The 23,874-nt window shown below is 38.4% G+C and overlaps 1 protein-coding gene across 1 annotated transcript in view; it reads left to right on the forward strand.

The window, feature by feature from the left end:
• The window catches only part of metap1 (methionyl aminopeptidase 1), a 52,082-nt gene that overhangs the window by 845 nt on the left and 27,363 nt on the right, over window positions 1-23,874 (forward strand). Inside the window, exons 2-5 of the mRNA XM_059965442.1 lie at window positions 14,604-14,655; window positions 16,969-17,078; window positions 20,898-20,958; window positions 23,783-23,874. Coding sequence (XP_059821425.1) covers window positions 14,604-14,655; window positions 16,969-17,078; window positions 20,898-20,958; window positions 23,783-23,874 — 315 coding nt within the window. The remainder of the gene's footprint in view (window positions 1-14,603; window positions 14,656-16,968; window positions 17,079-20,897; window positions 20,959-23,782) is intronic.

Below are 23,874 nucleotides of genomic sequence, written 5' to 3' on the forward strand. Positions count from 1 at the left end.
GTTAAACTGATGAAGCTAGTGTGGAAGCTATAGATCCTTCCATAAAAGGGGGTAAGAGGTGCTTCATAGGGCATTTGGCTCGTGATGTCAGGTACTATCTTCTGCCATTCATGGAGGCTTCCATGTGCTTAAAACATTTGGTTTCAAGGCTATAGGTGCCAACATGACCTTTCCAAAGGATTAAAGATGATCTTTATTTATCACATTTACATTAAAATATGTCTTTTGTGTTGAGGATGTGCTGGGTGCACCCCACAAGTGTAACCATGCTTTTAGTGCCAACATAGCTTGCCCACAACTTAGTAGACCTAACTTGTACATCTTTGGGATGTGGGAAGAAACTGGAGCACCTGGAGAAAACTAGTACAGTCACAGGGAGAATGTACAAACTCCTTACAGCAGTGCAGATTGGACCCTGATCTTGCAGCTAGTGCTGTAAAGTATTATGCTAACTGCTACGGTACCATACTGCACTCCTCTTTGAGGGGTCTTGGGCCAGGAATCCCTATAAGTTGTTATATATATTTAATTTATTTTCCAAGGGGGCTTTGAGCACATCCTTGAATCTTTTTCTGTTCACCTTGTAATTCCATCCTGGGACAGAGCTTGGAATTGGGTGCTTGTTTTGGGAATTCGACATTGGGCATATAAGTGAAGGTAACTGTGTGTAGTTAATGTCTTGAAAATAGTAATATTTCTGTGACTAGACAATGATGTTAGATTGCTTAACATTCCAGTGAATTTGGACGAATTTATGGAGATAGGGTTGGTGGTACATTTACAGTATCTTGACATGTAGGTAGTCCAGATTTCAGAAGCAAAGAAGAGGGTATCAAATTGCTGTCTGGTCTATCGTAATTTTGTGCCAGACCTTGCATGCCTCTCCGGCATGTAAAATTAATCACAACTCCCCCTCAACGTTCATTCACACTCCCTAATTTCTACCATTCAAGATTGTTTAATGTTATTTCCAGTACACAAGTGTAGAGAAGGAAATAATTATTTCTCCAGATCGAACTTAGCACAATAAAACAATATGATAAAGAACGTAATAATAAAAAACATAATATAAATACATTAGATAGCTTATTGTATATCCATAAAGTGACGCAAGGCACAAGGGTGTCTGAACATAAGGTGACTGACAGAAAATGACAGAAAAAGTTAGTGGTGGTGGAGCATCATCCCCTGCTAGTCTTCAACAATCCTTTCCACCTGACAGCATATGAAGCTCAGGAAACTCATAAACTTTAAACATTGAGGTTGCATGATCTGTGTTAAAGAAAGGGATTGGGAAGTAGGAAACACAACTGGTAAGGTGATGATGCAGGCAGATGCTGTGATCTTTTTAACTGATGGAACAGGCAGGCTGGCCTCCTCGTGTTCCTCTGTGACCATGGTAAGATTTAGCTTGATCTTTGCCTTTCCTGACACCCGTGTTTGCATATTATCAGATATTTACCAACAAGGAGCATGGCTGCAGGACAATTTTCATTTCATCAGGAGTCACCAAGGCTAGTTGCATTCTGCCTGGCTCATTGGGTAACGCAATACAGACTTTAAACTGTTTATAATCTAATGTATTGTATCAACATCAACAAAGCTCGAAAGCTAAAGTACTGCCTTGAACAGATTGTCAAGTGTTTGGGCTGTCTTATGATTTCTGCTTTTAAAAGCTTGAAGTTTTAGTTACCCAGTGAGCTTCATGGAAGTATTGTAATGTGGGTTAGTAATGTGTAGGAACAGAGGTATGTAGAGCATGCATGTTGTTTAATATCAAAGTAAAGAAACACTTCTCTTTAATAATTACAAAGAAATGTTTGAGTAAATTTGCTATATAATATTTTGCAGCTGTGATAAGTAACAAATTTGTGCTTTATTCGTTTTGCATTAACAGGGATTAAATTATCTTGGTAAGAGATTACATTTATAGCACAAATGTATGAGCTTTATACATTATACTTTTTTTTACTGTTTGGGAAATATCAGAATAGTGTATTAAAATAGATTTGGGGGATATACTATCAGTGCTTTGCCCTCAGTATTTATTCCATTCCCCCCACACAATCCACAATCACCCACTTCTCAGTTCCCTCAGTAATCATTACCTGTCTACCAGAAGAATATCCTTCTCATTTGCTTTGCATTGACAAATTCTCACCACTTTGAGATTGCCATATGAGTTATTTATCTTTTGAGAAATATTTGTATCTTTCCCTTTCCTTTCTGATGTCCTTGAACTACTTTCTCAGAATCAGGGTTGTATGACCAGCATGTGTTATGAAATTTGTTAATTTCTGAATATTTAACTACACTAATTTCTTAGAGGCTGCACTCCTAGATGCCTAAACTGCGCCCTTGGGTTAAATGAGTGGAATATTTTTTTCACTTTGCTGCTTGTAACTAAATATTTCCACTTTCTAATGAAAATCCTTGTATTTTTCTCCTTCCCTTTTGATCATTAGTGACTCGTTTCCCTTTCAAAAATATCAGGCTCCATCATCATTGTTTAAGTTGAGAGTTTTCAGTTGCAATTTTATTTCAGCAGAGTATCTTCAATTGCACATTTCCTACACAAATTGTATCATAGAATTGCCTGCATTGAAATCTGATTTTCATTAACAAAGCTTTTAGTTACTTGTAGTTTGTTGTATTTTGTTTGTCAGTGCCTCCATGAAGCATCTTGGACTTCTAACTAGATTAAATCTAATACAAATCTCTGGTTACAATGACTTGGATTAAATATTGATTTCCTTCTGCAAACATGTACTTTTATGGTATTATTGATTTATTATCATATACTTTATTGTGTTCCCTCTCTGATTAAAAATTCAGCTTTACTTTTGGGATGTTGAGAAGATCAGGCCTTCTTAACAATGTAGTGCTGGCCACCTGCATACCTAGAATCATGTAGAATTCTTAATGCAACTGAAGGTAACCAAGTAATTCACAAGAATATTATTAAACAAATTAAGACTATATATATTTATATCAGTACAGGACAGAAAGTGGCCTATTATTGCTGCTGATCACGATGTCAATGCAAATCAATTCCATCTATCTGCACGTAGTCTGTATTCCTCTACTCCCTCCCTGTTCATGTACCTGTCTAAATACCACTTAAATATTGCATTCTATCTGCTTCCACTGAATTCTTTGGCAGTGAGTTCCAGATACCTACCACTTTTTATGTTTTAAAAAAAAAGACTTGTCTTGTAAATCCCCTTTAATCTTTTCTCCTCACCTTAAAGCTATACCCTTCAGTATTTGATATATCTATCCTGGGAAAAAGACTTTGCTATCTACCTTATCTAAGCCTTTCGTAACTTTATATACTTCTGTCATGTTGTCCCTTAGTCTCTGCTCTAAAGAAAATAAATAATGAACATTTGTCCAAGCTCTCCTTGCAATTACTACTCTTTACTGGAGAATTTCTGCATCCTTTCCAAGGCCTCCATATCCTTCCTGGAATGCAGCACTGAGAACTGCACTTTATTCTCCAAATGTGTTCAGCCTAAAGTTTTGTACAGCTATAATATAACTTATTAACTTTTATATTCAATGTCCTGACCTTTATGCATGCAATAGATCTTTAATACCCTATCTACATGTGTAGCTATTTCCTTGGACTTGCATCCAAGATTCATCTATACATCAGTGCTCTTAAGGGTCCTGCCATTAACTCTATTCCTCTTGTGAAGTACGCCACTTCACATTTCTCCAGATGAATATCTGCCATTTGTCCGCTCTTATTTCCAACCAATCTATTCCATGTTTTTTGAAAACAGGTGCCATCTCATTAATGCAAAGAAGTAAATAAAATATATTCCAAGACGCTTTGAGGAATAACAGGAGAGTCAAAGGAGTGTCAGTGGACATTCTTTACTTGGATTCTCAGAAGGCCGTTGACAAGGTGCCACACATGAGGCCTAAACAAGATAAGAACCGATGATATTACAGGAAAAATATTGGCATGCACAGAAGATTTTGACTGGCAGGAGGCAATGAGTGAAAATCAAGGGGACCTTTTTTGTTTGGCTACTAGTTACTGGAGTTTGATGTTGGGTTCGCTACTTTTAATGTTGTATGTCAACAATTTGAATGTCAGAATTGGTGTCTGTGTGACCCCATTTGCAAGGATAGGTAATGTTGAGGAAATGGAGTCCAAAGAAGGACTTGAACAAATTAGGAGAATGGGCGAAGAAGGGGCAGATGGAATGCAGTGTAGGGAAGTGTATGGTCATGAAGTTTGGTCAAAGGAATAAAGGTGTAGACTATTTTCAAATTGGGAAGCAACTTCAGTAGTCAGAGATGCAAAGAGACTTGGGAGACCTAATGTAGGATTCCCTTAAGATTAACATGCAGGTTGCATCGGTTGTAAGGAAGGCAAATGCAAAGTTAATATTCATTTTGAGAAGGCTATAATATAAAAGCAAGGATATAATACTGAGGCTTTATAAGGCATTGGTCAAACCACATTTGGAATATTGTGCATAGTTTTGGGCTCCATATCGAACACTAATTTGCTGGAGATGGTCCAGAGGAGGTTCGCAAGAACCCATCTTGGGTACTAGCCTACAATGTACTCAGGACATCTTCAAGAAGCGGTGTCTCAGAAAGCCAACATCCAGCTCCCAGGGCGTGCCCTTTTCTCACTGTTACCATCGGGTGGGAAGTACAGAAGCCGAAAGGCACATATTCAGCAATTCAGGAACAGCTTCTTCCCCTTTGCCACTGATTTCTAAATGGACATTGAACCCTTGAACACCATCTCACTTTTTTAATATATATTGTTTCTGATTTTTGCACAATTTAATCTATTGAATATTCTGTTATTTATTTATCTATCTATCTATCTATTTATTTATTTCTTCCTTCCTTCTACATTATGTATTGAACTGCTGCTGCTAAGTTAACAAATTTCACGACACATGCAGGTGATAATAAACCTGATTCTGATTCCTGATTCTGTGAATGAAAGGGTTAAGGCATGAGTAGTGTTCGATGGCTTTGGGCCTGTACTCCCTGGATGTTAGAAGAATAGGGGTATTTCATTGAAACCTATTGAATACTGGAAGGGCTAGATAGAGTGAACCTGGAGAGAATGTTTCCAATAGTGGTAGAGTCGAGGACCAAAGGGGACTGTGTCAGAACAGAAGAATGTCCCTTCAGAACAGAGATGAGGAAATTCTTTAGCCAGAGTGTGGTGAATCTGTGCTATTGTCACAATAGGTTGTGGAGGCTAAGCCATTGGGTATGTTTAAAGCCGAGGGTGATGGCCCTTGATCAGTAAGGGCATCAAAAGGTTATGGGGAGAAGACAGGATAACAGGGTTGAGAGGGAAAATAAACCAGTCATGATCGAATGGCAGAGCAGACACAATGGGCTGAATGACCTAATTTTGCTTCTATGTCTTATGGTCTTATTATCCTCAACTCTGCCAATTTTTGTATACAAACCTACTAGTCAGTGCCCCTACATCGTTTTTCCGATTTTGGCAGAACACCACTGATCACTGATCTCAATCACACCACAGCCTCTATTTTCTAATGCCAAGCCAGTTTTAAATTCACTTTATCAAGTTTCCATGGTTCCCATGTGCTTTAATCATCCAGATGATCATACCACAATGAATTATTTACTGAAGTCCATTCAAACTATTATCTTTGTCACCTGCTCAAAATAACTCAATCAAGTTATTGTTATAAAATGAAAAGTAACCAGCTTGGATGTCACTATCCTTGATTCAAATTTGAAATTTAAAACCCACTTGGAGAAAGTGACCAGTATTTCTACACTTAAATATTTCAAAGATACATCTGTCTCTGTCACATAATGATGCTGAAAAACAAATTTGTGGCTTTATATTGACTAGATAACTGTAAAGTACATTTTACTGGGCTTCCAAAGCAATTTGTTGGCAAACTTCAACTCATTCAGAGCACTGCTGCAAGACTTTTGACTAAAACTAGGATGAGAAAACTTATCTCTCCTGTCTTAACTACTCTGAATTGGCTTCCAGTATCTTATAGAATTGATTTTAAATTTATTGTATTTGTTTTTAAAGCTCTCAATGGTCTGAGACCAGATTACATCACAGAATCACTTTATTTTATAATTCTGAATGAGCTTTCGGGTCTTTTTCCACAGGTCTCTTAAATTTAAATAACCTCCCTCAAAATCTTTTTTGAAATATACTCCTAAACTGTGGAATTCAATACCTAAAATGATAAAGAATGCATTCTTAGTTGATAGTTTTAAATGCTAGCTCAAAACTTAATTGTTTAACTTAGCTTTTAACTAACCTCTTTATCTTTTATTTTCATGTTTGTATTTTATCCCATTGTAAAGCAATTTGAACTACATTGCCTTTATGAAATATTTTCTATAAGTAAGTTGCTCCTTTGCAAAATTCCATGCTATCGTTAATAAGTCTGCTTTTCCAGATATGAGTAAACCCATCCCCAAGAATCTTATCTAATGATTTCCAACCTCTGATGTAAGGCTGACTGGTCTGTAATTTTCTGTTTTTTTTTCCTTTTGCTCTTCTTAATCAAAGGAACAACATTGGCTATTCTGCAGTTCTCTGGGACCTCACCTGCCAGAAATCTGTCAAGGGCCCAGCAATCTCCCCTCTTGCCTTCCTCAACATTCTGGGAAAGATCCCATTAATTTCTAGAAACATATCCACCTTAATGTTCTTCAAATGAGTCCTTGCTGTCAGCATGCCCTTACTCTTTAAGAAAGGAGAAATTATAAGAAATTATAGGCCAGTTAGCCTAACCTCAGTGGTTGGGAAAGTGTTGGAATCTATTATAAAGGATGAGGCTTTGGGGTACTTTGAGACTAATGATAAAATAAGGTAAAGTCAATATGATTTCTGTAAACGGAAATCTTGCCCGAAAAATCTGTTAGAATTCTTTGAGGAAGTAACAAGCAGGGTGGACAAAAGAGAGGCAGTGGATGTCATTTAGTACGTTTTCAGAAGGCATTTGATAAGGTGCCTCACATGAGGCTGCTTAACAAGATAAAATCCTGTGGTGTTACAGGAAATATACTGGAATGTATAGAGGAATGGCTGACAGGCAGGATGCAGTGAGTGGCAATAAAGAGGGGCTTTTTTGGCTGGCTGCCAGTGACGTGGTGTTCCTCGGATCAGTATTGGGACCGCTACTTTTCATGTCATTTGTCAATGATTTAGATAGTGGAATTGATGGCTTTGTGACAAAGTTTGCCAATGATACGAAGAAAAGTGGAGAGGTAGGTAGTGTTGAGGAAGCAATGTGATTGCAGCAGGACTTAGACAAATTGGAAGAATGGGCAAAAAAGTGGCAGGTGGGATACAGTATTGGGAAATGTATTATATTGGATTTTCGTAAAAGATTATTATCTAAATGGGGAGAAAATTCAAACATCAGAGGTGCAGAGGCTCCCAGAAGGTTAATTCACGGGTTGGGTCTGTGGTAAAGAAGGCAAATGCAATGTTGGCATTTATTTCAAGGGGAATAGAATATAAAAACAAGGAGATAATGCTGAAGCTTTATAAGACACTAGTCAGGCCGCAAGGAGTATTGTCAACAGTTTTGGGTCCCTTATCTCAGGATGTCATTGGAGAGAGTCCAGAGAAGTTCACGAGGATGATTTCAGGATTGAAGGGTTAACATATGAGGAGCATTTGGCGGCTTTGGGCCTGTACTCGATGAATTTAGAAGAATGTGGGTGGGATCTCATTGAAACCTACTGAATGTTGAAAGGACTATATAGGGTGGGTGTGGAGAGGATGTTTCCTGTGGTGGGGGTATCCAGAACTAGAGGACACAGTCTCAAAATTGCGGAATGACCTTTTAGAACAGAAGTAAGGAGGAATTCTTTTTGCCAAAGAGTGGTGAATCTGTGGAATGTTCTGCCACAGACTGCAGTGGAGGCCAAGTCCATGAGTATATTTAAAGTCAACTTTTATCTCCCATTTTCTGTGCAATGACAAGTAGTCAAGTAAGAGTGATGTTTTATTTAAGTGGGGAAACTTGCAAGTGGTGTTGTTACCTTGTGCATCTAGAGGTGGTGGAGAATGGGATAGGAAGATATTGATGAAAAAGCCTTACTATGTCGTTTCAGTGCATTTTGTTGATGACACACACTGCAACCACAATGTGCTTGTGGCCAAGGCATGACTTTCCAGTGGGTTATTTTATCCAAGAAGTTGTTGAGGTTTGGTGGAGAAGCACTTGTAAAGCAAATGGGAAGCATTTTATTACCTCTTTGCTTGTCCTGTAGATACTGGAGAGGTTTGGGGAACCGAGACTGCTCTCCTCTCCCTGGATATTAACTTGTTAGATTCAATTTTGCTAATGCCTTTGATTTTCAAGGGAAGATGGTTAAGCTCTCTCATTGGAGTTGATCATTGCCTAGCAGTAATGGACTTGAAGTCCATCATTGGAAGAATAAATAAATGAATCAGAAAATAAGTAGATAACAGATGTAGTATTAACTAAACTGAGGTAGTACCTTCATTAGTACTTAGATGAGCAGTGAGCAGTAACATTTTCATACCTCATTGATCTATTGGTTACCAATAATATATATTAAAATATACTTGATTAGGAACATTTTTGGGATGGGAGAAAAGATAGGAATGTATAGCTTGGACTAGATCTGTGAAATTGAACTGCTTGGAGTTTTGCCAGAACACCTTTTGTGTTTTGGCGATGCGGAAGTGAATTTTGCAGTTGTAGGTTAATACAGCATTGAATACAGAGATACCAGCTGTAAAGACAGAAATAAGGAATTTCAGATAATGGCAGACTTTACACTAATATTAGATGTAAATCAGAGAAACCAACTTGTGCAGTAAAAACTGGAAAAGGACGAGGAGTGGATCACTGCATATTATTAGCATGTACTATTTAATTGATTTTTGTGAGGCAAACTGTGGGTATCTGTATGATTTACAGAGAGACTAATTATGCAGGCGAGGAATTGTTTCTGATCTGAAATAGATCAACTAATCATAATTAATGCCAGCTTATTGAATGATACTGTTATAACACAACTGAGTTTGTGTTAGATTCCCTCAGCACAAAGTTGTGGACTGATGGCCACAACCAAAGTGACAAGTTTCTGGAAGTTGAATCCTGACAACTTTCATAATTAAATACATTTCTGCATTTCCCTTCTAGATCTCTGGTCTGAGATTGTGAATCTATAGTCATTGACCACATTGGAGAAGATAACATTTCTTCCATTTCAAATCTCTTATAACCTCGAAAACTTGAGAGAACTCTTATCTACGCATCATCTTAAGCTGTCCAAAGCTACTTTGCAGCCAGCACAGTGCTCTGAAGTTTGGCCGCTGTTGCAGCTTAGAAGAGGTAGCATCATGTTTGTCCACAGCAAGGTGTCTCAAAGTTTTCTGCGTATTGACCAGATAATCTTTTTAAATGGGGGAGTGTTGCAGAATAGAGGGACCAAAGAGTGTATAAGTGATGTCACAGGTAGGATGGTGAAGCAGCCATTGGTATTTAACCCTTTAGGCAAGGCAACAAGTATAGGAATTGTGGTGCTATGTCCATAAAACATAGGAGCAGAACCAGGCCATATGGCCCTTCCAACATGTCATAGTTGTACAATGCATTGGTGAAGTCACACTGAAAGTATCATGTACAGGTTTGGTTGCCCTATTATAGGGAAGACATTATTAAGCTGGAAAGACTGCAAAGATTTAAGATGATGTTGCTAGGACTTGGGCTCAAGTTAGAGGGAAAGGTTGGTTGAGTTAGGATTTCATTCCTTGGAGCTGGGAGACTGAGGGGTGATATAGGTTTATAAAATCATAAAGCTCATAGGTAAAATTAATACACTAGTCTTTTTCTCCAAGGAGAGTGAATCAAAAGGACATAGGTTTAAGGTGAAAGGGAAAGACTTAAAAGGAACCTGAGTGGGCAACTTCATGTAGAAAGTGGTCAGTATATGGAATGATCTGCCAGAGGAAGTGTCTGCGACTGGTATGATAACAGCATTTAAAAAGCATTTGGATGTGTACATGGAAAAAAACAGTTGAGAGCAGGGATTCCCAACCTTATTTATTCTATGGACCCTTATCATTAACCGAGGGACCCCAGGTTGGGAACGCTTGGTTTAGAGTAGGCCTAACACAGGCACGAGGGATCAAATCAGATGGGCATTTTAGTATGGACAAATTTTGCTGAAGGGTCTGTTTCTGTGCTGTATGACTCTGATAAATATTGGCCAAGATGGGCAATAACTTCTCTGCTCTTTAAAATATTAGAATAGGATCTTTGGAATCTACTTAAGAGAGCAGATGTGGCCACAGTTTAAATGTTTGATATCAATACAGCTGTGGCATGCCCTTAGCTTTTGGAGTGTTAACTTTGGTTTTAGGAGTGAGACTTGAATCTGTAACCTGGCTTACTGTCAAGAATGCTACCCACTGAGCCACAGCTGACACTACGAGTAGAATTTACACTCTCTTGGAGCTGGTGTTTGCTAAAGTTAATTGGTACTCTGATCCAACTTACTCTGTTAAGAACTAAATTGTTTTTCAAAATGTTTGGTTGATTAATGTAACATAGTCCATTTTAACAAAATACGACTAAACAATTATAAATGCATGATTGTAAATTTATATTTTGATGGATTTCTGTACAAACATCATGCCATCCTATTTTGAATTTTGTACCTAGCATTTTTTCTCCTGAAATAAGCACTCTTTTGCCCTTTGCAAAGGTTGAGAATCCATTTTAGTATCGCATAATGCAATTTAGCACTTAGCAGTGCTACCCATAAACCTGATGAGCAATTGCCAGTGCTAATATTGTAGGAAATGTGATCAGCTCTTGTGCAATTTATTAAAGCATTTGTTGACATCAATCCACACTGCTTCATAAATGAAATTCATTTCCAGAATTCCTCATCCCATCCTAATAAACCTAAACATTAATGACTTCACAGTCCTTGTATAAACAAGGGTCAAGTAAATTGCAGTAGAGCTCGTTGGGTAATTAGTACATCAAGAGATCAGTGAATAATGTGTACACTGCTGAAAAACCTTACAGCATGATATGATTTCAGCAGTGCTGTCCTGGTGATTAATAGAAAGCACCTGTTCACTACATCATGGAAATAGCAGTGATGACATTTGAACTAAGTGCCCCCATGCAGGGAAGGAAAAGGTGCTTAATTTGCAAAACTAACAATGCTGTTAAAGCCTTTACTGCTGGTGTGGTAGAGCTTTCAGATTAAGTTAACCTTTATTAAAGCAGCATTTCAATTAAAATTGTTACTGTTTTGAGAGCTTTATACAGCTCAGTTTTCACAGAATATTTTTGTATGCATGAATCGTTCTCTTTATATGATCTTTTTAGTAATCAGCTATTAAGAGTAGTTGATGCTAAAATGAGCAGTTCTCTTGCTCAAAGTTATCAATGTTTTATCCATAATTTTGTGCAAAGCTGCTTTCATATCTGATGAATGCTAATTATAAACCCAAACAGGTGTTATTAGGTTAAATCAGCCAGTATATATTAAATGTTGGTAGTTTCAAAACCTGGCTATAGTTTGAACTCTAAGTGACTACATGGAAATTTGCACATCAATTCTAAAAAGTGTAATAGAACAGAGAACATTACAGTGCATTATTTGCCCTTCAGTCCACAATGTTGTGCCAACTGATAAAAAGGTAATTCACAGTCAATCTAACCCTTCCTTCGTCTGCATCTCCTCCATTTACTGGAGTTACACCCTCATCCCATCATCTTGTCAGCATAACAGGAATAGAGATCCCCTTGTTCTTACCTCCCACCCCTTGAGCTTCTTCAATGACAACCTACCACTAAACACATCTTTCCCTCCTCCAGTCCCCTGCATCCCAACACCCCCCTGCTTCTCTCTGCATGACTTCCTTGTCCATTTGTCCCTCCTCCTTGGCACTTATCCCTGTGAGCTGGCCAAGTGCTACACCTGCCCCTAACTCTCCTCAGTCACCACCATTCAGGAGTCTGAACAGTTTTTTTCAGGTGAGGCAACACATCACCTAGGAGCCTTTGGTGGTTGGTCATCTACTGTATCCAGTGCTGCATGTGCAGCCTTCTCTGCATTGGTGATACCTGATGTAGATTGGGAGGACCACTTCGTTGAGCACCCAGTCCACCACAAAGGACAGGATTCCCAGTTGCCACCAATTTTAATTCTACTTCCCATTCCCATTCTGACTTTTCGGTCCATGGCCTCCTCTGTGGTCACTTAATAGAAGGCACCTGTTCACTATATCCTCCTCAGGTTGGAGGATTAATGCCTCATATTCTGTCTGGGTACCCTCCAACCTGTTTGGATAAACATCAATTTCTCTAACTTCCAGTTATTTCTTCCTACCCCCCTTTTCCATTTTCTATTCTGGCTCCCTTCTTGCCCCTTCTCCTCTACTCACCTGCCCATCACCTCCCTCTGATCCTCCTTTCCTTTCTCCCATGGTCCACTGTCCTGTCCTATCAGATTCCTTCTTCATTCCTGTACATTTTAAATCAATAACCTCTTAGCTTTTCACTTCATCCACCTCCCCCACCCCCACCTTCCCCCTCATCTGATTTCACTATCACCTGCTGGCTGGTACTCCTTCCTTTCCCCCGCCACCTTATTCTGGATTTTTTCCCCTTCCTTCCCAATGCTGATGAAGGATCTTGGCCTCAAGTGCTGACTCCTTATTCCTCTCCATCGATGCTGCCTGATTTGCTGAGCTCCTTCAGCATTTTGTGTTGTTGACTTCTTTGCTACATAGCCCATAACCCAACATTTTTTAAAAATCCATGTGTCTATATAAAAGTCTCTTAAATGTCCCCATTGTATTAGCCTCTACCACCACTCCATCAATGTGTTCCAGGCACATACCTCTCCGTGTAATATACAGCTACCTTAACGTCTTCCTTAAACTTCCACTTGCATTAAAAGGTTGTCCTCTGGTACTGGCCACTGCCACCCTTAGAAAAGGTGTTAGCTGCCTTCTCTATCTATGCTTCTCATAATCTTGTACACTTATGTTCCTTCACTCCAAAGAGAAAAGCCCTAGCTCACTCTAGCTTTTCTCATAAGTCATGTTCTCTAATCCAGACAGCATCCTAGTAAATCTTGTCTGCACCCTCTCTCAAGCTTCAACAATCTTCCTATAATGAGGCAACCAGAAGAGAACATAACACCAAGTGTGTTATAATTGGAGCTTTATAGAGCTGCAACACTACCTCATGGCTCTTGAACACAATCTTCCACCCTATCAACTTGCGTGGATAGTGCACAACTGCACAGTGACATTATTGTGTGTCTGTTTCTACCCCTTTCTAGCAGTTCATTCCAGGCAATTACCACTCTTCATGTAACAAAAATTAGCATATCTGTTAAACTTTCTTCCTCTCACTTTAAAGCTATCCTCTAGTTACAGTATTTGACTTTTCTACCCTTGGAAAAGGACTCTGACTATTTACCGTATCTGTGGCTCTCATCATTTAATAAACTTCTTTCAGATCTCTCCTTGTTCTCCAACACTGTAGAGGAAACAACCCAAGTTTGCCTAGGTTAGAGAGTGTTAGTTGGACAAACTTAGGAGATGTGGAGGCTTTGGAGAGGGTAAAGAGGTTCATCAGGACTCTGCCTGGATTGGAGAGTATTAGTTGGACAGAATCCTGATGAACCTCTTTATCCTCTCCAGAGCCTCTATGTCTGTCTTGTAATCCTCTTGCTAAAGCCTTCTCATGTCCCAGCTCTCTTAAGTCCTTTCTTAAGTTCCTTCCTGGTAAGTCAAGAGTCCTGTCTGATTTTGTTTTCTAAGCATTAAGTAAGTTTTCTTCTTCCTCTCGTCAACCATGGTTCATTCACTCTACCATTTTGTCTCCATGGGACGAAACCCCATTGCAAGTGCTCCCTAAGCAGCCTCTACATTTCTGCTGTGCCTTTTCCTGAGAACATCTGTTCCCAGTTCATTTTCCCATCGTAGTTACCTTTCCCCAATTAAATACTTTCCCATACTGCCTGCTCCCTCATCATCTACGACTTACGTTAAAGTTCAGAGAGTTATGACTATCTCTGAAATTCTTGTGCCTCAAGGAATCTGTCACCTGACAAGGTTCATTGCCCAGTATAAGATCCTGTATGGCCTCTTCTCTAGTTGGCCAGTCCACATACTTTGTCAGTAATCCTTCCTGAACACACCTAACAAACTCTGCCCCATCTAAGTCATTTGCACTAAGGAGGTACTAATCAATATTAGCGAATTTGAAGTTGCCCATAATGATAGCCCTGTTATTTTTGCACCTCTACAAAATCTGCCTAATTATCTTCTCAGTGTCCCTGTTGATATTGGTGGGACCTACAGAATGCTCTCAATAAAGTGATTTCTCTTTCTGGAACTTTTGGAATTAGCTTAAAGTCAGCTTAGATGCATATAGGTTTGGTTTGTGAATTTAATTGCCTGAACAGCCAAGAGTGAGCAATAAGCTCGGAAGCTACTGGTCTAGATAACACCATGTTTACATTGTATGTCAAACTGACTGTATATTTTGCTTTTATGTGAAATTAGACTTTATTTGTCAATTTTTTTTCAGGAGTGCTTCAAAGGAAGTTGGTCAACTCATAAGCTGCTACATAAGAAAGCCAGTAAGTACGTTGTAGGGACTGTCTGGGACTACCCATGGGACGATAATAATGCTGCACAATTCTGTTAAATTGGAGGCATATTTGTAACATAAGCTTTGAACTTTGTACTTTCTTTGTTTTTTTTTAATCATGTTTTCATCAGCTTGGTTCCATTTGTCTCAAGCTGCAACTGCATAACTGGAACAGAAATGAAACAATTGCTAAGATAGATAAGCCCTAATTGAAAAATACTGAAAACATGGTAGGGGAAAGAAAAGCAAAGCAAATGATTTGTGGATATGTCAAGATAGGTGGTCAAACAATTCTTCAAGTTTAATTACTGGTTATGATAAAGTAAAAAATGAAGTGTATAGCAATTTTAACTTGTGTTGGTTGCAAAATAAATATTGATCCCAGGCAGATTCCACAAGATAAAAATGTTGATTCAGTGGGCAGAGATTCTATTTTATGTCCCATCTGAAGTCCTGCACCTAACTGTGGCTCTCTGTTACTGCAGAGTAGCTTTTATTTTTAAGGCTCAGGTGAACCCAAGACTTTATGACAGCATATGTGAAGAGAGAGTAAATTTTCTAGATCAATGACTAAGTCTAGCTGTCTGTCCCTCTCTCTTCATCAACACTGGGTTGACATGCTTTCTCAGCATTTTCTGTTTTTGCTTCAGATTCCCTATATCTGTAAATTTTCACTTTTTTACAACATTTTTGCCTTTGAAGTGAAAGTGCATCACGCTGACTCTAGAGCTGACCCAAAAGCTACAGTGAAACTTCCTCTTTATCTACTATTCAGGTTAATGTTTGGCATGTAGCCGGAAAGTTGAAATCAATCCAATTCTGATTTGGATTCATTTATTTATCACATGTACCTGCAGTGAAATGCATTATTTGCATTGATTGGGCACTTTAGAAGCTTAGTTGTCTTGCTGCTTTTTGGCTGCTCTTTCTTGAAACCTGTCCAGGTAGTGTCAGTCTACTTCATAATAGTTATATATTTCTAAAATACAGCTGCTTCCAATTCATTTTTTAAGGGTCTATGGGTAATTGTGGCAAATGGAAAAATTGTCAGGGAGATGCAGCTGAAAATACAACATGCTTTGTCTTCCCACAGCAAACAGAAGACATGTATGCCACTAAACATTCTCATTTGTTCCCAGTACACCTCCCCTCATTTTTTTTTAATATATAGATTCTGTTTCAGATTTAGTTATAACATGTACTTGAAGCATACAGTGACATGAGACAATTGCATTAACAACCAATGCACCTAAGGTGTGCTGGGGACTGATCACAAGTATTGTCACACATTCCAGCACCAACATACCTTGCCCACAGGAAGTTTCCACTGTACCTTGGTACCTGTGACAATAATAAATAATAAATTGTACAAAGAACAAAGAATACAACAAAACAAGCCCATTTATATCTTTATAATGTTGTAAAGCTATTAATGTGAATTAATAAACATTAAAATATTGAAATACGAAGCAACAAATATTATTAAATAATAAGCTGGTACCTTTTAATGTACTGATACCTACAAGCGATACTAGGTTTTAAAAATTCTAGATGCAACTGTGTATTAGAAGAACACACAGCAGAGAGTCTGGAAAGTGATTATTAATATTTGTACAGACTAATTTGGTTCTTCGACCTGTGTATGCATGTAGTTGCATTTATTCATTAAAAAATTGAGCTGGGACATGGGACAGAAATTATAAGAACACAGCATATTGTTAGATAACAAGGACTAAATGTAATGTAAGATCTTGACCTGAAAAGTGAAGCATCCACAGATGCTGCTTGTTTCCAAGTCAAATGGTTGGTTTTGAGGTACTTTTTTAGGAAACACATTTGTTGTATCTTTATTTTGTGTGTTTCCAGCTATTCCTGAAATGGAAAGTGTTTCTTTACCCCAACAGATTGAATTTTATTTTTCTCAACTGTATACCAATTTCTCAAAATTTGTGATCTTGTCAGCAAGAATGCCTACTTCTATCCTAATCAGTTGTCCCTTTTGTCAGATAACCAAACTTTGCTAAGTTTGCTGCTCTAATTTCTGATGCAGATATTTAATGAGCAATAAAAGCAAGCCTTCTGTTCCTTGCCTTAGCAGTGTCAGACCAAGCATCAGTGCCTTTAGAAGTTATGGGCAGAGTGTAATAGCTAATATTTGTTTCTTTAAAAAAAAGGTAACCTTGGAGTTGAAATTACTACTTTAATTAACCAGTGAAAAACATTGACGTAGAAAATGTCTCTCAAATAGGCTCTGGAGAATTGCAGCAAGCCAGAACTAAATTGTAACTTGTTTCCACTTCAGAAAATGAAAAGTCTAAAGAAGAATCTTCTAAATCTGAGAAAGGTGAAATTAATACAGATCCCTGGCCTGGATATCGATATACGGGGAAATTGAGGCCACACTACCCTTTGGTATGTCTTTTACTGACTTTATCATTAGAAAATGAAGTGAAAGGGGCATTTATTGTATAATCTAACAAATTAAGGCTCTTCAAAGTGGAAGATATACTCTTTAGGACTTCTGGGACTTGATCATCATTGGAACATAAAGAGAGAGCATATGGTGCATTGCTAATTTTGTTGGCTCCAACAAAGTACAGCTATGGTTAATTTTCCATTCTCTTGTACTCGGGTATCTGTCTAATTCCCTTCTACAATTGATTTAAAAATCTTTCCAAGTGTGCCATTCCACTGAAAATTCCATAACCCTCCGTCTGCAAAAGGCCACATTGATTTATTCTGGCATTAATGCCTCACTCATTCTTCCTCTCTTTGCTTCATCTACTCTCAGTTCCCCTCTCCTTCAAATATATATCTAACCTTTATTGTTGTAACATCTTCCATATTCTTGCCGCTCTTCAGGTAAGGAGGCTACTTCTAAATATCCTGTTTGGCTATGTTATAAAATACCTTGTGGTTTTGCTAATCTCTCACAATAGGAGTTACTTGTCTGTTCCCTTGTCAAAGCCATGCAAAGCCTTAGACCTAGTCAGTCATTTCTCAGTATTTGCAATCATGCAAAAAATGCTAGCTTGTTCCTTACTGACAACCACACTTTGGAATTGGTTTATTATTAGGGCGGGCCTATTTCTAATGCTTTTCTGCTAAGAAGCTTGTGAATCTTTATTGCACTATCCTTAGTACCACTGAAGAAGGGTCTTAAGCCAAAATGTCGACTGTTTACTTTTTACCATAGATGTTGCCTGGCCTTCTGAGTTTTTCCCGTATTTTGTGTGTGTTGTTTAATGACTTATATATTTGTACTCTGCCCCTTTATTCTCAAGCCTTTTAAGATTTCACTTTTCACATCTTACTTTCCATGCAAGGAAATTTGTTACTTGTAAGACCATTTGCCAGGATTATTAATGTCAGTATGTACCTTGCTGTACCCCCTCCTAGGTATGACTTCTGACCTCATTTACCAACTCCATTCTCTGTTTCCCTTGCTACAGATTGCAAAGGGGAAAGAACCTAAATCTGATTCTTGGAACACCACTGCATGCTAGATATCCCCTGGAACCTTCTTCAGCTGAATCTATTTCAATTCCATATCATCATTTCTATTTCGATTGACTTTTTTCTTAAGAATCTTCCTGCCTTTTCTGATGTAGTTTCTAAAAGTCCATTTAATTAATATCTATTGCTTAACCATTACACTTCCTGTTGACGAACAATTAATCAAGTGATCCTGTTGTTATGCATGTTTTTTTTTAAACCCAACCAGACTGTCCTTAAATCCTTTAATTTAAAGTATGTTTTTGTTTCTCTCATGCAATTATCTCAACAGCTTCTTTACCCTAGTATTTGCCTGACTTAGGTGAATCCCTGCACCCTTTCCTGAACAGTGAAATTAATAAATTACTAAGTTGGTTTATTATTGTCACAGGTACCAAGGTATAGTAGAAACTTGCCACCGTTCATACAGATCAACTCATTACAACAGTAAGAGAAGTATAGACAGAGTCGATAGAGGGAAGGTCATTTCCCATGATGTACTGAGCTCTGTCTACAACCCTGCAGTTTCTTGTGGTCACAGGCAGAGTATTTACCATAGGATGTTTTCTGTGATACATCATTTAAAATTGGTGGAAGCCAAAAAGGGCACATGCAATTTCTTTAACTTCCCAAGGAAGTAGAGATGCTAGTGAGCTTTCACGGCCTTGGCATCAGTGGTTGGTGATGGTGAGAACATGAAACTTTCAGCCCTCTCGACCTCAGCACCACTGATGCAAACAGGGGCAGGTGCACTGCCCCACTTCTGAAGTCAATGACTAACTCTTTTGTTCTCACGACATCAAGTCATTTGACTCTCTCTTTCCTTCCTGTACTCTGACTCATCTTTATTGAGATTTGGCCCGCTACAGTGATGTCATCTGCAAACTTGAAGATGGTGTTAGTTAGTAAGAGTTTGAATGATTACAAGCATTGTCTGTGCAGTTGCCTCTTTCTACAGTTATGCATTCTGTTTGGATCAAGCACATTGCACATGGTTAAGTAATTCTTTTTAGAATGATTTCCCCACCCAGAATTATAATTACTATTGTCTGCTTGCACTGCACTTTCTCTATAATTGTAACACTTAATAATTGTGCATTCTGTTAGCTTCCCCTGTACTACTTCAATGTACAGATGTATTGAAATAATCCATACAGAAGGCATGCAAAACACAGCTTTTCATTGTTGCTTGGTACATGTGACAAAAAAAACTTTACCAATAAAATTGCAAGTTTACAACTGAAATAAGTAATTAGCCCATTGTGTTATTCTCAATTGAAAAAGAACATAGCTTGATATCACTTACCAAGATCGGTCTGTGGTCTTGTAGTTCACAGCCTACATACGCAGTCAAGTATTTCTGAAATATTTTCATACCTGTCATATTTTGAAATACCAATGTCCAGGCCACTCACTACCTCTACTGGTGGGAAAATTGCTGGTTGCCTCTTCTCGTCTTCCTATCAATTATGTTAAATCTATTTCCCTGGATTTTAATCCCTCTGCCAGAAAAATAGGCCTTGCTAACTGCTGTAAGGGCTCCTGATAGGTTTATATCCCTCATTTTTTTTGTGTGTAAAGCACTGGAACAGCACACAGTAAACTCCGTCAGGATGTGATGAACAAGTTCATGTCATTTAGCACTTTAGTTTATTCCCCTTTTTGTTACATCATGGATATCACACTCTTGCTCTCAATATGCATGCATTCAGTTTGTTGGGAGAGAAAGTTCCTTGTTTTCTCAATAGTTCAAAGTCAATTTGTTATCAAAGTACCTGTACATATATGTCACCATATTCAACCCTGAGATTCATTTTCTTGCTGGCAATGTCAATAAATACAAGAAACACAATAGAATCAATGAAAGGCCACACCCAACAGGACAGACAACAACCAATGTGGAAAAAGACAACTCTGCTAATATAAAAAAAAGAGAAAAAATAATAAATAAGCAATAAATATCGAGAACATGAGATGAAGAGTTCTTGAAAGTGAGTTAATAGGTTGTGGGAACAGTTCGATGATGGGGTAAGTGAAGTTGAGTGAAATTAAGCCCCTCTGGTTTAAGAGCCTGTTGATTGAGGGGTAATAACTGTTCCTGAACCTGTTGGTGTGGGTCCTGAGACTCCTGTACCACCTTCCTAATGGCAGCAGTGAGAAATGAGCATGGCCTAGGTGCTAGGTGTCCTGTGACAATGCTCCATGTAGATATGTTCACTGGTGGGGAGGGCTTTATCTATGATGGACTGGGCCATATCCACTACTTTTTGTGGGCATTTCTGTAAGAAGGCATTTGTGTTTCCCAGATGCAACCTCTCATACATCCATAGAGATGACATGCTGAATCTTCACAAACTTCTAAGAAAGTGGAGGTGCTGCTCTGCTTTCTCTGTAATGGCACACGTGCTGGACTCAGGAAATGATAACCTCGAGGAATTTGTTGGCCCTCTACACCTCTGATCCCCTGGAGGACTGGCTCATGGACTTCCAGTTTCCTCCTCCTAATGTCCTAAAGAGAGAGAGAGAGAGTATGATATAATATAGTAAATATCTATGCTTTGATATGCTTTTCCACATCAATCCAGCCAGTCTCATATAATTTTCCAGGTAATATTCAGTTGTTCTGGACTCCATTTTATTCTTGATAGCATTGGAAGCATTTTGGTTAAAGAAAATTTTTGTAAGCATTTTCAAAATTATAAGAACCTCTAATGTTTTGCATTTTGTTCTTCATAGACTCCCATGAGATCTGTTCCCAGTTATATCCAGGGACCTGATTATGCTGATCATCCATTAGGTATTCTGATATTCATTTGCCACTATCATATGTGAATATTTGTATGAGACCTTGCTTTGACTGAATCCTACAGTTGTTCAGAGTTTTTTGGTGTGCTTCGCTTCTAATTAAGGTTACAGATTTTACCTTGAGCCGAAGATTTTGTGTATCACGGCTCAGTAACAACAATTGTTCAGATGAACAGGTTAGGGTGAAAATTGTAGTGCAGGTACTGGAATCTGGAGTTAAAGACAAACTGTTGGAAGAGCTCAGTGGGTCAAGCAACATCTGTGGAGGTTGATGTTTCTGATGAAGTGTCTGGATCCAAAATGTCAATTGCCCCTTTACCTTCAGAGTTGCTGTGTGACCCCGTGAGTTCTTCCAGAAGTTTTTTTTTTGCCAAATATTGTAGTGAAGCAATTTGTGTTGGGTGAGAACCGTTTTGATCTATGCTCAGCTTTAAACTTCCACACGATACCACCTCACTGGAGAAGCGTAATTTTAAAATTTCTTTTCCCTTGTCAGCCGTATCAAGCCTTAAATGAATCTTTGCTTTTTGCCTCAGTGCATCCTTCATGCTCTGTTGGTAAAAGTGTTCTAAATTCCATGTAAAGTGAGGTATTGTCATTATAATACATGTGATTCTTAATTTTGGTCTTCCTCAGGTGTTGAAATATTTTAATGTCCAATTCCAGAAATTTTAACTTTCCTTAAATTGTCCTTCTGCATTTTCCAACAGTAAACTGTCCTTGGCTGTAGTATATCAATGAAGAGTAGAAGCAGGGTGCTCCCCTTTCAAGCCTGCTCTTCCTTACCCCTTCTGATTGTAACCTCAACTCCACGACCCTTTCAACCTCAGATAAACTGTCTTCCCCTTGTGTTTAATAACTATTCCAAAGACTTGGCCAGCACTGACCTTTGAAGAAAAAAAATTCCAAAGATTCTGCTCTGGACCCTTCTTATAATAGTGTTAGAGTGGAGTGTCTGGTAGAACTGCTGCCTCAGTTCCAGCGAACTGACTTCTGTGTGTGTGTGTGTGTGTGTGTGTGTGTGTGTGTGTGTGTGTGTAGTTTGCATGTTTAACTAGTGAATGTGTGGATTTTCTCTTTGTGCTTCAGTTTTCTCTTGCATCCCAAACATGTGCTAGTTGGTGGTTAATTGGCCTCATGAAATTGCTGCTGGTGTATAATTGAGTTATAGAATGTAGGGGAAGTTGTTCAGAATGTGGGGAGAATAAAGTGTGATTAGAGCAGAATTGTGTAAATGGATACTTTTTGGTCAACATAGATGTAACGAGTTGAAGTACTTATTTCTGTGCACTGTCTTTAACTTCCGAGAGAGAAGAAATCGCTAATTTCTGTCTGAAATGAGTGATCCCTTATTTTTAAGTAGTGACCCCAATATGTGGTTTTTCCTATGAGAGGAAACATTTCTCCACATTCAACCTACTGAGATCTCTATAGGCTTTGTTTCAATTCAAGAACCATTCTCTTCCAAATGACAATGGATGCAAACCTAACTCCTTCCTTATCAAAGAACTTTCTAATCCAGTTATTTCAGAGTTCTGAAAAATGATCTTTGACCTGAAGTTTTAACCCTGTTTCTCTTTCCACAGGAATTGCCTGCTCTGCTGAGTATTTCTAGAATTTTCTATTTTTTGTGTTCAGATCCACCAGGGATAAATAATAGAATTATGTTAACTTTCATCATTTCTTCTCTACATGTTTGCCAGCCCTTTGCAAGTTATTCAAAGGACACCCAACCAAATCTGCATCCCAGAGCTCTCTGTCTCTTGTCAGGTTAGAGAAAAACTTAAAACCTTCCTGTTTAAGATATCGCTGGTGAATCTCAGCAATTTTTGGCTGGTAGTCAATGAAACAAGGAAAGCAACAAAGCTCTTTGTTGATCACTCTTTTTCTGGTAAACATTAATTGCAAACAATAGCCAGTAACTTCCCTTTGAATTTTGACACAATGCAGTGTGGCAGAACCAAGAAAGGCAGTGGGTCTGTCACCTAGAGCGAAGAAATCCCAAGGTTCGATTGATTTGCCAGGCCAAATGGAGGTGACCGAGTCCAGGCCCCAGAGTGTACCAAAGCAACTGAACCTAATGTTTGGACCACGATTTATGCACTGGACTGAACTGGAAAGGTTGAGTACTGGAAAAGTTGAAAACCAAATTGAGGTGGTTGGGTCTGTCCCCAGAAAGTATCGAAGTGAGTGAACGTAGTGTTTAGGCACCAGTCCAATTGAAAAGGTCAGAGTGTTGGGGCTTGCTACTCCACTTTACGCTGAGCTAAGGATCTGTGAGTGGACTCTCTTTGTGGACTTCAGTTTAGAATGCTGTTTGCTTGTGTTTATTGTTTACACTGTTTTTTTCCTGCACTTTGGGTGTTTGATCATCTTTTTTTCTTTTGGGTTTATTAGTTTTGTGGTTGTCTGTTGAGAAGAATCTCAAGGTTGTATAATGTATACATACTCTGAAAATAAATGTATTTTAAACTTTGAGAATATGCTGTGTTTTATTAACAGTTATACCTCTGTAAACCTCTGTAAATCTTCCCCAATACCTCTCTCTATCCTTTCTATAATGTGACAACCAGCAGTATGCACAATTCACCAATCATGGTCATACAAAGATTCTGTTTCCATTAATGCTCTAGAAATTAAAACAGTGGCTTGTTTACATTTTTAAGTGGCCTTGGCAGTGGGTTTGAAAACAGTTTCTCTTATCTTCATTACAGCTTTCCACTCAGCCTAACCTTGAACACTATTTAAGCTAGTGTGCGGTATGAAAGTGGGTCTATTGGAATGTATATTAATTTGTGTTCCCTCTATCTTTCAAGGTGTTTCTGAATCTGAGCAGTCCTTAAAGGGAACATCTCAAATCAAAATTTTACCTCCAGAAGACATAGAAGCAATGCGGGTAGTATGTCGA

The sequence above is a fragment of the Hypanus sabinus genome, chromosome 3 (assembly GCF_030144855.1).
Source record: "Hypanus sabinus isolate sHypSab1 chromosome 3, sHypSab1.hap1, whole genome shotgun sequence".
NCBI classification, from domain to species: Eukaryota; Metazoa; Chordata; class Chondrichthyes; order Myliobatiformes; family Dasyatidae; genus Hypanus; species Hypanus sabinus.